This window comes from Equus caballus, chromosome 8, assembly GCF_041296265.1.
Source record: "Equus caballus isolate H_3958 breed thoroughbred chromosome 8, TB-T2T, whole genome shotgun sequence".
Classification (NCBI taxonomy): domain Eukaryota; kingdom Metazoa; phylum Chordata; class Mammalia; order Perissodactyla; family Equidae; genus Equus; species Equus caballus.
This window is the reverse complement of record NC_091691.1, coordinates 63,680,017-63,693,598: the sequence shown is the minus strand read 5'-3', so window position 1 is coordinate 63,693,598 and position 13,582 is coordinate 63,680,017. Positions and strand designations below refer to the sequence as shown.

The 13,582-nt window shown below is 39.6% G+C and overlaps 1 protein-coding gene across 50 annotated transcripts in view; it reads right to left on the bottom strand.

Annotated features, from left to right (window-relative positions):
* DTNA (dystrobrevin alpha) overlaps nucleotides 1-13,582 on the bottom strand; it is a 359,383-nt gene that overhangs the window by 57,484 nt on the left and 288,317 nt on the right. For 30 of the 50 annotated variants that reach the window (XM_070220869.1, XM_070220865.1, XM_070220888.1 and 27 more), the window contains 4 exons: nucleotides 13,085-13,190; nucleotides 10,779-10,945; nucleotides 8,266-8,390; nucleotides 3,413-3,496 (listed from right to left, as the gene is read on the bottom strand). In XM_070220869.1, coding sequence (XP_070076970.1) covers nucleotides 3,413-3,496; nucleotides 8,266-8,390; nucleotides 10,779-10,945; nucleotides 13,085-13,190 — 482 coding nt within the window. Of the gene's footprint in view, nucleotides 1-1,578; nucleotides 1,669-1,743; nucleotides 2,032-3,412; nucleotides 3,497-8,265; nucleotides 8,391-10,475; nucleotides 10,946-13,084; nucleotides 13,191-13,582 lie in introns of those variants that run through there. The other 20 variants (XM_070220878.1, XM_070220881.1, XM_070220861.1 and 17 more) reach the window with 4 other exon arrangements.

Genomic DNA, 13,582 nt, shown 5'->3' with positions numbered 1-13,582 from the left:
CAAAATGGGCATGATGCCAACAAAGATAGCAGGTACTCAAAGGCACAATGCTATGGGCAGTGAAGGGTAGAAAGGGCCTTTTGGGCCTGGCTTTGTGTCAACACTTGCAATAATATTTGCAATAATGATGGGTTATCTTTCATAAGCTTAGATAATATTGCTGGCCCATCATACATAGCCCTTGGAGCTTTTTTCCTAGTGGTGGATGATAGATCTCCATTGATCCAGCCATTTTCTCCTATAAATTCATGTATTTATAAGAAAACAATCTAGGTTTGGGGATAAAGTTATGATCAAGAAAATGAATGAGGTGAATCAGTCCACGAATTTTGTTATTTGACCTACATTGTACCTAACTGCTAACCATCATTGAGCATACACACACACACATACACTCACACACACAAATACAGACTTCAAAAGGTTAATAAGGAGTGCCTTTGAGAATTTCCTTTTTTCTTTTAAGTCAGCAAAAAGGGAATCAAGTACATAGCTAGAAATGGATATAAGAACAGGGGATGTGACAGATGGCAGTGGTAACCAGAGTTATATACTCGTAAATCTGTGTGAGATAGATTACTAGGATGTTAAAAGACTTCAAAGATACACCCTAGTGCCCTTTGAAGATGAAAGGGGAATGCTTGTAAAGGACTCCAGGTGAGTAATGCCAGGAGTTTGTAGCGAGGATTCTGGAGTAGTGATTTCAATTAATCTCCATCCTGCTTTATCTTTCTAAGATCTGTCACAATACAAAAGACTGAAAACTCAGGCTAAAGAAAATATCTGCATGGCAAACTTCCCTACTTTCTCAATGCTGCCTTAACACTGACCAACTCTGTTCTTGGCTTGTTTAGATTTTAGGTTTTATCCTATTTTAAAAGGGGCGGTTAGGCAGGTAGGAGTGAGGGCAGAGCTCTAGGTCTTATTTCTGTGGTTCAGTTCCAGTCATAGGAAGAACAGAACTTTTAACTCTCACCTACATTTGGCTTGATGGGTTTCCATCAACCTTAGCGTATGAGCATAGTTAAGAAATAAACAATGGATCATCACCAGGATCATAAAGTGATAGAAATTAAGCATTGATAGCATGAGACTCGTTTTGAACTTGCTACTTCAATGGGAATCAGACTGCCCTACCTGGGGGGGAAAATGGCCCAGGCCCATGGGGACAGAGAAGTAAAAGTCCTCAAGTCTTTTACTGCATTGTGGTCCAGCCATGTGACATTGTCCTGGCCTCAGTTAGTGCTGAAGATCATTCCAAGAGGCTCTTTAATTCAAGAGTCTAAGACATCACCATCTGGTGTACAGAAGCAGAGACTCATCCAAAGAGAAGATCCATCTCATATCTCATATATGCTGGCATGAAGACACGAAATAAAACAATTGGCAAAGAGAGGAAAGAGCTGAGATGGAACTGGAACTCAAGTTGGAACTTCTCGCAGACTCTCATGGAACCCCAGAAGACCTCTATCTCCACTCAGACATACTACAGGAGGATTTTAGTGATGGAGTAGAATGACTAGCAGTCTATCTATGGAACTACTACTACAATTAGTGATTCAGGGCTGGGATACTGACCGTGCGTGGTGGTCGAGCTGATTTACATACAGCTTTATGAGCGAATGCTCCTCAGCCACAGGGCTGGATGCACTTATCCCCTCAGGTAACCTGAGGGATTCAAACAATGAGACCTCATTAAAACCTCCCATGGACAGAGCAAGGCCCACTCAGAGAGGAGAGATGTTCAGTGTACACAGCTTTATTGAACAGCACCCTTAAAACAGAAACCAAGGCCAATCTCCAGGGTGACAGGAAGAACCGCAAACTTTAAACAACACGTCTGTGATTCACAGGGAACGTTCCAAAAGGACTGAAAATGGCAAAAAAAAAAAGGGAAATGGTCATATTTTGGATTAATGGGTACCATGCACCCTGGAGGAACCAGAACAGCTCAAAGTATTATAGGAATATTTTAGAGTAGAGGAAGCCATGTTATCCATCTAGACGCATCCACCATAAGCACCGTCCGAGCTGAAATGATATAAAATGACCTTCAGTAAGGATGGGGTCTATCTCTGATTGACATTTGCAGAATGCAGAGCTTCCTAATAAAAGCACAACATCTTTCTTAACATCATGCCAGATCTTCCTTAGATAGGTGCGCAGGCTCGTGTCTCTCCTAGACTTCACAGTTTATGATTTTGTTTTAGAAAAGATGGTTGCATTTGCTGGTGGTTCTGAAAACGAGCGCTGAAAGGAAGCTACCGGGGGCCCAAACTATCTTATTTCACTGTGGATGTTCTGCAGTTCGGTTGCCTCCTCACTGCCACTTATTATAGACTTGTTTAATTCATAGGAAGGAAAGACCGTGAACTGCCACATTCTGTTTATTCTGCTAATTACAATTTTGGGGAACATCTTCCTCTCAGGTTCCTGCTAATGGGCAAATACAGGAACTCAGAAAAAGTCAGCAGTGTTCTAAGTCTCACTCTCTTTAATTCCTCACTAGAATGAACCAGGCTATTACAGTGAAACTGGAACCTCAGAGACCTCTTCAGGGGAAAGACTGATTATGTTCATTTTGTGAAACTTAAGGCTGGTTTTGGTGTTTTTTTTCCTACTGAAAGGTATTTGAAATCTCTGTTCAATTACTGACTCCCATTTTCCTTACCTTTGTTCCTGCTTTTCTGTGAGCCTTCTCCATGTATTTATAAAACAATTCTCTGGTGTTTTATTTGTGATACTTGATCAAATGACTGGGAGCACCTCTTGATCCCCACATGTTTCTAACGCTAACACTTGGAAAAGTATCTGCTTCTCTGTTCTTTGCTCACATGGGAGTGGGTCTTGTGCAAAAACATGAGACACATATCCGCTTTTTTTTTTTTTAAGTTTTTGTTATTATCCTTGATTTTACTTATGTGGAAACTACATGTCCAGGTTTGGTCTTCAGCCTGTAGCCTCAAGAACTCCAGAGTTCACCAAGAAAAGGATTCTTTTATATCTGGAGCTTTAAATTATGAGATGTTTCAGAAGTATATAATAATTCCCCACTGCATTTTGAAATTCCAATTTCCTGGCTTTAATGGACCATTCCAAGCACTATGAAAGTGACTTTCTCAGTGAAATAGAATGCATGTGTGTCAGTAGTAAAAGTTAAACCTATCCCATATTCTTACTGTGGGTGGATTGTAAATGCAAGTTTGCAGAAGTGACATTAATCCCCAAAACCATCCCACCTCTCTTCAAATGCATCCAAATGAATGAAATTGAAAACTTGTGACGGATATTTTCAATATAGTTTCCAACAATAATCTTCTGTGCTTGGCTTACACATGAATATTTTTCTTGCCATAGAATCAAGGCTCATTACCAAAGAGAGGGCTTATTTTATAATAGAATTGGAACTTACCTCCTGGTAATAAAAGGACTTCCTGAGGAGGGGACAGAGTGGGAGAACAGGGTGTCATTCATGCTGGTCACAGGTCTGGGTGGCCTAAAACAAAGTACAGTGTGGATGGAAAGTTAAAAGAAGTAAAAGGCACAAGTTAAAAACTATCCACCATCCCTCGAAGAAAGGGTTCTATCTTACCCAGGATCAACATGAAATTTTACATTTTCCAATTAAATTCTTTAAGTGTGTTGGGAAGTTACATTTCCTTGAGAATATAGAATCTCTGTTAAACATTGGGTGGAAGATCTCTGGACACCACAGGAATGTTCATCCTTGAGCTTTGAGCCTTGGCATTTTATTGAGTATGATTCTCTAATGGAGTCAGGATTTTGAGGCAGCCTCACATCTACTGCCTTCTAAAGGCAGAAGCTCTGAAAACTTGATGATAATTGGAATCTACAACCTCTTGGAAAGAGAAAAATTCCTGAGGCTTTGGGAACTTCCCCTTGTGGTCCCCATGATGATGGCCCTCTCCCAATATGCCCGGTAGGGAAGGACCTAGTTGCAAGATCATATTGTGTGTTATGTGCTCCTTGTTTTGCGAGAAGATGCAATTAAGCATCACAAGGTTTTACTGAGTTTCTGTTATCTGGATGATCCATATGATAGGGCACATGGTGCAAGGCATCCCATAAACTTCACTTTTTTTTCATACGATGAGAGAAAGAAAACAGGGTTCAATATTCCTCAGGATTGTCCACAGCCCTAAATCCCGACGATATAATCAGGTCTGCCATTCCCTGTCTTATTTTTAATTTCATCCTGTCATTTTTTACCTATCAGTAACGTCTTAGTCCAGATGAAATGACAGAACTCAGATCCCTATCTCATTTTCAAGTGGTTTTTAGACTTATTTTAGTTTCACTGTAAGATATTCCACGATAAGATGAGATGGGATTCAGAGTTCAGAAGATGGAGGATGAGGCAGGGCATCATTTTGAGTCAGAAGAAATTTTGGCACTATAAATCTATATTTGAATTTGACAATATAGAATTTTTTGAAGATGAAACATTAATTACAGGAGCCTATACAATTTATTTGTGTTGACTTGATTGAGAGCCAAACTTGTAATGGTTTAATTTTTATCTTAGGAAGCCAGAGTTAATCTGGATTCTACAATGAAGAGATTCTAGGAAAAAGGCAGACTTGTTTATGCCAATGACGGGAACGGACATGATGCTATGCGGGTTTTAAAATGTCAGCACCATATGCAAAAATTCATTGAAACTTTCGGTTCTGGGTACCTGGTGCTAAACTGTGTCCTAAGATTTTTAAAGACACATAATTGTTGGATGAGGCCAAAACAATGGGTTCACTATTTCATCTACTCTAAACATATTAGCTGAAGTTCTGAAAACTGTCTCAGTGTTTTGCATTATTTATCTAGGATGTATCTTTGATACGGGCTAATTTAAACCAATTCTGCCTTGAGCAGAAAACTTTCACTTTACAAAAAGGATGCTAATTTGTACAAAAGTCCTCTGTGAATTTTGAAAAGCTAGGTGTATCAGATTTTAAAACAATAAGCAGAATGAAATATCTTCATTGTGGCTTTGCAAAAAGTTGGAAAAAACCCCAACTTGACCAATATTTCTGGTTTTCTTTTGTCTTTTCAAAAAATGTCCCATCTTATTCTCTCTCTAGGATGTGAGAAAACAAGTGGATGTGGAATGCTTTTAACTAGCCTGGTAAATTTACTCTATTGAACCTGGTCACTGAAAAGCCGAATTTGTGGTTTCTTGTAAATGGCTTCAAGTTTACGCTTCACCAAGGAAATGTTGAACTTGGAGCAAAGAATGCTTAACCTTGGCACCAAATGGTGGCTTTCAAAGGGACTGAAGGTCCTATTTCCTCCATAATCAAACGGCATGATACTGTATCTAATAAAGAGATACCATATCTAATAAACCGAGGATTTTAAACATATTTATTCTTATGAGAATAGCTCCACAAAATAAAGTCACAGGGACCTTGTGCAAAGTTTTCTTTAAGGACAAGACCTTGGCTAACAGCATTTCTATAAAATTGGCATTCTTCTGGTAAACTGAAAGTGTTCAGCTCAAGGAGAATTATTGTTTTATTTTATTGGGCTCATATTGGCTACAACATTGTGTAAATTTCAGGTGTATATCAGTATATTTCAGTTTCTGTATAGACTGCATGTTCACCACCAACAGTCCAGTTTTTATCCGTCACCATATATGATGTGCCCCTTTACCCCTTTCACTCTCTCCCCACCCCATTCTCCTCTGGTAACCACTAATCTATTCTCCTTATGTCTGTGTGTGTTTGTTTATCCAGAATTAGTTCTGAACTAGCCTCAGGTCAGTCACTGGTTTTGTGTCTCATAACCACCTATTACTGTGATTATAAGTCTTTATAAGCACACTGGGGACTACTGAACTACTTACCAAGTATCACTTTTGTCAGCAAAAAAATAAATAGAATAGACTGTTAATCATGAGAACATTTACAAGCAATACAAAAGCTAAGAACAAATGCCAAAATATCAAATGTCCTCTGTAAGGTGGCCTTTATGTGCCTATGACAATTTAGAGTAGCTGAATGAACAGCATATTTTAAAATCAGAAGTCTTAAATATCTCCCTCCAAAAAAACACACCACAGACATGGATATCTGTTCAGGGCCCTAACATTTGAATAAAGAAACAAATATAGAGAAAAATGTCTAAAGTTAAAAATAGAAAAAAATGCTCTGTTCTAACATAGACCAGACATTCTGCGTCCAGAATTTCTTGTATGTCATTTCCACAATTGAATATTTTGCACACTTTGCATTTTAAAATTAAGACATTCAACCTGGAAAAATATACTATCACTGAGTATAGATCAGTATTTTGATTAATGACTATTTTGAGAATCTAGTTAAACATACAGAACTTTTCTCAGAAAAAGGTACATTTTACATAGAATTTTAAGGGAATTCTGAAACTCTCCATGAACCTAAATTGTGTATAACACATCAGATCATATTGCCACTAAATTAAAATTGAAAAATTTTTACTTATTAGCCAATTAAATAACACACACACACACACACACAGACACACACACACCCCAATCCTGAGCACTGACTGGGTACAACACTCTGTGCCATGTGTACAACTGCCATGTGACTGACCATGAAACTGACTTCTATTTCACTCTGCCTCACTTCCGAACTCTGTCTCGAAGTGGGAGGCAGCATCCTAATTCTATTCTACTGCAAAGCTCTTAGGGCCAGGCCATTCACATCCACCTCTCTCAGTCTTCCTCACACCCATTAGCTCAGATTGAACCCTCTTCTCTTGGCATGAAATTCCCAGCTGGGCTGGTAGAAAGTGACTCCATGCAGAGCTCAGACAGCACGGACTTGCTCTCACTTAGTTTTGCTCATTAACAACTTAGTGATTGTCTCGAGCCATGGGAAGGAAAGCTGAGACCTTAAGAACAGCTCTTACATGAGGTTGCTTTCCACAAGTGGTTGGCCCTTTGGGACACTCCCCAGATTTATTTATCTCTGGTTTATTTTAAGGCTTATTTTTAGGAGCAAAATTTCTAAAAATAAGCTAACCACATTCTAAAGAATTGGTTTACATTAGTTATTTGGGTGCTTAGCCCATGCCAGCAGCAGGAGCCTCCAGACGGGGTATTGCTGAAGGTGCAGTGAGTTGTCAGCTCAGGAGCCAACCAAGCCGAGCCCCACAGTGTTTATACAAAGCTCATGGACATGCCGCAGCACTGGTTGCTGGATGGTATTTGCTTAGCTCCATCAGAAGAAAGAGGCACTGCTTTCATTAGGGTCTCAGATCCACCACAGTGCATCTTACGGGTCATATTCTAAACTGACCAAAGCATGACCTTTGCAATGGTGAACTCCCAATATCGGTGGGTCTGACCAGCCCACCTCTTGATGTCAACATGCAAACATAGGCCCTGCAGCATGGTAGATGCCTCTAAACTGTGCAAAATGAAAGACACCTCATAAGGAGGGACTCACCTATCCTCGAAGCTTTCCGAGGCACCTGTAACTACATCATTCCTAAGTGTGCGTGGAAGCAAGTAATGAGCTTCTTTCTTCTTCTGAGCCCAAGATAACACCAAGGAAAAAATATTTTCTTCTACCTAAGCCTCCCTATTTTCTTGGCCACCCAGGCCTGAGAGAGGCTCCAGGGCATGAGCCTTCTGGGAGGTCCTCTGGCCCAACCCCCTCTGCCACCAAATTCACACATACTTAGGAGAAATTTTTTTTAAGTCTGGTTTTGGATGTTCTGATGAATTTCCCCACCAACCCCCTTATCAACCTTCCCCTGCACAGGCCATAATTCTTGTAAAGTTATGTAGCTTGGGATAAAAAAAACCCCAACACAATTTCTAGGCTTGCTGACATCTTTAAGATGACTGGCTCTGCAGAGAAATGAAACAAAGGGCTTTTATATTTGGGACTCAAAGCACATATGATGTTAAGGTCCAGTGTGCTTTAAAGTTTTCTTACCATGGCAATTCCATTGATTATTAATATCCAATTGTGAAAACTCTGCTAACATCCATATTTTGTAACTATGCTTTTTTGATTTTCCACCTTTAGGTGAATTACATTAGTGTTGCATACTTTACTTATATGACATTTGAGCAGAAGTACTGTAAACCCCTAAAAGAAAAAATTATGGCATTGCTTTCACTCTCTTTTTTGAAAATATTAAATTTTAAAACTTGGTCCCTGGCAACTGATACGAAACTGCCCTTGTATGGATCCAGACATGGGTCGATGGAGAAAGATGTCTTGTAATCTGGAGGGTAGAGATACTCACACGATGTGGGCCAAGTTGAGTGGCTTCTCGGGCTGGTCAGGAAACATGGGGTGCAAAGGTTCACGGCTGGAAGCACAGCTCAGAGACTTGCTTAACGCATTAGTTAGCTTCTTAGCGGGTGATTTCTGGAAAGAAGAAGAAAAGTCGAAGTGATAATAACTAACATTTACATAAAATTTTATCAGATGATTTGCTTTCACAGTAGATATTCATTCATTCATTTACTCATGAAATCCCCTTTGAGCATCTACTCTAAGTCAAGGAGTTTGCTCAGTGCTGGAATAAGCCACGAGGGTACTTGTCTCCTGCTTAGTGTCAGCAAATGCTGTGATAAATGGAAGAAGCCATTGTGCATGGGACATCTAACCAGGACTTAATGGGCCAGCAGGAGTCCTTCTGACAAAAACCAGGACTTAATGGGCCAGCCTAGGAAAGTGATTCCAGATGGACAAAGAAGAGGCTAGTTCTGGAGAGGAAAGCAGAAGGCACATCATTTAAGTCCTTACACGCCACATTAAGGACTGGGCTTCATCTCAAACACAGAGGGAGACAATTAAGAGTTTAAATTATAGAGGTGACAGGATCAGGCCTGATTCTAGAGGGATTGCTCCCACTTAAGGAAACGGTTTGTGAGAGGATGGGAGTGGAAGGAAGGAGACAAGCAGGAGGTTTTGCCGGAACCCAGGTGCAAGATGTTTCGGGTATGGCTGGACATTTCTAGTCAGAAGTAAAAGTGCAACTTCAATCTGAGTCTTTAGAATTTAAAATGCATGCTCCTTCCAGAGCATCATGCTACTTCTTTTTCATTTAGACTAGTGGAATGTTTATCTTAATATTTCACAGCCCAAATGATCAAAAATAGTCTACCACATATAATAAATCTTTACCCCAATTTTTCCTTTCCATGAGAACCCATTTATAATTTGTCATCTTCTTTTCCACATACAGTCTATAATTGGCAATATAACGGAGTGACTTTTGTCCTCATTATTCAAAAGCTAAGTAATAGCAGCATTGTTTAAGAAGTCTCTCTTTAGCCTTTGCTAGGAGATGTAATTCTTAGGATACTTAAAACAGCAGCAACAACCACAGCTCTTCAGCCCATAGCCACTGGGGCTTTGCCCTCTTGAGGAGTCTGATCCTACTTTGTATAGACATTGCCCTGCCATATAATTTTAGAGTCCACAACCCCTAAGAACGAGGCTCTTTAACTGACTGTGGCATTCACATAAAACGACAATTAAAAATGATTAGTCTTCAAACACCAACCCTCTAGGATTTTGGGTAGAACAAATTTGAAAGTTGGTAATACATTAACAATAAGAAAATAGAAATATTTTCTGCTATCTTCTATACTAAACTGTATTTCATGATCTGCGTTCTATATCTATTCTCAGCATGCACTGCACCATCAGTGAGGGGTGGCATTTGAACGGGCAGGAGGCCCTCAGTATATGATGGCTCAGTGAAGAGCTGTTACATAACTCAGAATCTGACAGGTGGCTAAACAATTAATATGTTTACACTGAATATCAGTTCCCAATAATAATTCCTAGAAAGAGTATTCTGATTTAAAATACATATTCTGAAGACCTCTTGTTCTTTTTTAAGAAAGAACAAGTTACTCTTTAAGTAAATACTATAGGTTGATTTAAGATACATTAAAATACAGAAAAAAAACTCATAAAAAGTTTGCATTTTCTTGTGATAAAATTATGCAAAGAGGTTTGGCAGGGCCGACAGTCCATCCCACAAAAACTAACCCGCACATAGCGTAATACTTTCACAAGCACAAGAACAAAATCACTGGAACTGATCTTTAAATTTAACTGAGACAGAGGTCAGCAACCTAAACCATTTGAGCAACAAGCTCACTAAGTCAAATTCCTCCCATAGACCCAGTGCCACACGCTCCTTAGAATGTATCCATCACATGGACAGACACACACGGTCACCTTTAGCAAGTTAGTCACTCGCTCTATTCATGACGAGATGATTTACTAATATAACCACAATTTCCTCCTCCTCCAAAAAAAGTAAAATGGAACAGCATCAATAAGCCCACGAGCTCACACGTCTTTCCTTTATGTTCCAGTCATGCACTTAAGACAACTCCAGAATCTAAGAAAAAAGAAGCTAACAATAATTTTTTAAGCAATTCCCACAAAAAAAGAAAACCAAAACAAAACCTGGAAAGAACCTTGACTTACTGTGAAAATGAGATTATGTTCCAGAAGGTGCTTGCTGTTCAGTTGTTATCTAAATCAGTACTGAATTATCTATATTCCAAGAAGTAACATAGTTTGAGTCTTCCTGTATTTTAAGGTTCAGGAAGCTACATTAGGTTCAGATATAACAAGTAAGAGACCCCAGAAAGGTGGGGGTGGGAGGATAGGGAGAAGGAAGGAAGGTAAGAGTAGAAGGTAAGCTTGCCCCTTAATTCTGTCACCATCCTTGATATTCCCTTGCATTCTGGGCGACTCTCACACATCCAACAGTGGACCTTGCCTTACCCATGATGTGTACTCTTTCATTTGGTGCTGGTTGCTATGGGAACCACCGGCATGTCCTCTCCAGAAGCAGTCCTGACAGAGCTGGTAATTGTGACACTGTTGGCATCGGTAGCGAAATCCCATCATACTCTCGCTGTGGCAGTAGGAACACTCAACTGGATGGAAGACTAAGGGGGAAATAAATGAAGAAAAAAACAAGAAAACAAAAGTATGAGCCAGAATAGGAAAAAGGAAAGGCATTTTTCCGCTGTGTGCCATGATTTCAGATGACAGTCAATTTTGGCTGAGAGAAGTATCATGTTTACTCCTGGAATCTCACTACCGTTTTCAAGCATGTGTGTGCAAATGGAAGAAAGGAAATGGGATGGAGGATAGGTATTCTTGCAACAACAAATCTCTGCAATGCCATTTGCTCTTTCTACTTCCATTTCTTACACTACAAGAATATAAATTACCCAAACTGACTCGCCTTTCCCCAAAACTGCTCTCTGTCTCCAGGAGACCAGCACAGCTCACTGGGAGACTCAGAAGCACAACGATGAACACAGCTGACTGTTCAGTGGGTAGAGAGCAAATATTAGAGAAATAAAAAATGAGGAGAAAAAAGAAAGGAAAATGAAAGGAGAGTAGAAAAAATGGATGAGAGTACTGAGTTACTTTTTTAAAAAATGGAGTGGCTAATGGGCTTATTTAATGAGTGACATTGCCTCCATTTAACAGAGTTTTTTATTTCCTGAGAGGCAGATGGATAGGACCCAAAGAGATGTACAAATTATCTGAATACAGTTCTAATTCAGATCGTTCAAGAGACACTTACCTTTCTTTGGCAGTAAATTTGAATTATAAAGCAGCCAAGGTAAAATGTTTGAGATTTAAAACTAAGAAATGATCAAATCCAAGTAATTGTCCACATGCAATGAGCTAAAGATATTAAAAGCAACAACAACAATTCTTGCCTTTAGTAAAGTTATTCTCTGGCTAACAAGCCAGGGAAAATAATTAGAATAAGAATAATCAAGGAAGAAAAGCAAATTGTAAAAACAAAGATGTAAGCAGTCCTGGATGCACTGTCTTCTGAACAAGCGTCATGCCCTCTCTGTTCTGGCTCTTGGGAAAGCTTGGGGTGATACCCGAATCTAGGGACAACTGCTCCGGAACAGGGCCTATGAAACTGGTCTGCTGCAGCAGGAAATACCGAGAGAGAAGGAAGGAAATTATAACTTTATGATTGGAAGATGACTAGTTCTGGAATGGTAAACCAGAATATGAACTCATCCTGCAGTATCCGGACCTTGATTGCTCTTTGCTTCTGCAGATGAATAAGAAACATAAAAACAATCTATGATTGGTAGTGATTACAGAGAAACTAGTAAGTCCATTCTTTAAATCTCCACGAGCAAAGTAGGATAACTAAGAGGGATAATAAGGGCAGATGCTAAATGTTCTGAATGGGAACTTAAAATTAAGCTAACTGTAGCCCCAATGTATATTACAGAAATGTATAGAAGTTAAGATTCTAGGGGCCGGCCCTGTGGCCGAGTGGTTAAGTTCGTGCGCTCTGCTTCTGCGGCCCAGGGTTTTGCTGGTTCGGATCCTGGGTGCAGACATGGCACTGCTCATTGGGCCATTCTGAGGTGGCATCCCACATGCCACAACTAGAAGGACCCACAGCTAAAATGTACAACTATGTACTGAGGGGATTTGGGGAGGAAAAGCAGAAAACAAAAGATTCTAGTAAGAGATATGGAATAAATTATTTTCTATATAAGTCTGGAGAAATCTCAGAGTTAAACAATAAATAAGAAGATCTAAAGATTAGTTGGAGGCACAACTAATAAGTACAACCATTGAAAGCTCATGATTTGGAGCATATGACTAAAGATTAGCATGGTGCTGTCATCCAATTTTTCCCCTTCTCCCCCCCCCCCCCCGCCCCATTTCTAGCATAGTGCCTAAGAGGAAATAGTCAGTGCCATGGATACCAATATTGGAAGTTCCTACCTAAAACAAATACTAGAAAATGTCGCATTCTTTATCGAGACTCTTCTTTTCGTAGCAAGTCTTTAAGCCACACCTGACTTGTCACTGAGAGGTAAACAGTGAAATTTAGTAAGTTCTTAGAACCAACAGTCCTAACTTTGCAGCGCACCTGTAATGCCTTACTGATCAAGGAGAGAGGTTAGTTCCATCAAAACTCAGGACTACTAATAGACTTCCCTAAAACAATGATGGCTTAGTAACTTTAGACTTGATGGCCTACTTCCAACAATTTAAACAATTGCCCTTGCTCAGTAGGAACTACTCACCATTTTCTACATTTGCCAGTCGATGCAGGAGGGGCAGCCAGACCAGACACTGTGGGGGAGGATCCGACATGAGCGTGTCCAAGAAACCATTTAAGGTGACTTTTTTCTGCATCAAAAAACCCCATGAAAATTTAGAACAGAGAATAAACTTAATTTACCTGCTATACAAATATAATTCGAGATTGAAGAAACAAGACATCCAACTACCTTTTAATATATCAAGAAATAGGACTTAAAACTAGCTCCAAATTGAAAACACTGATTGCTTTTCGCACTTAAGCACACACAGCACTGCATTCTCTCCACTGAGGCTGAGTCAATATTACCAGGAAGAAAAAGAATTCTGAGAGGATCACTTTCATATATGAGGAACGGTATGAAAATGATGAGGAAAGATGAAGAGTAGACATTCTCTATAAAATTTTACCCAACAGTGTGTCACAGCACACTCTAAAATTCTCATATCAGTTAGTCTTCTAAATTTGCAGAATAATTTCC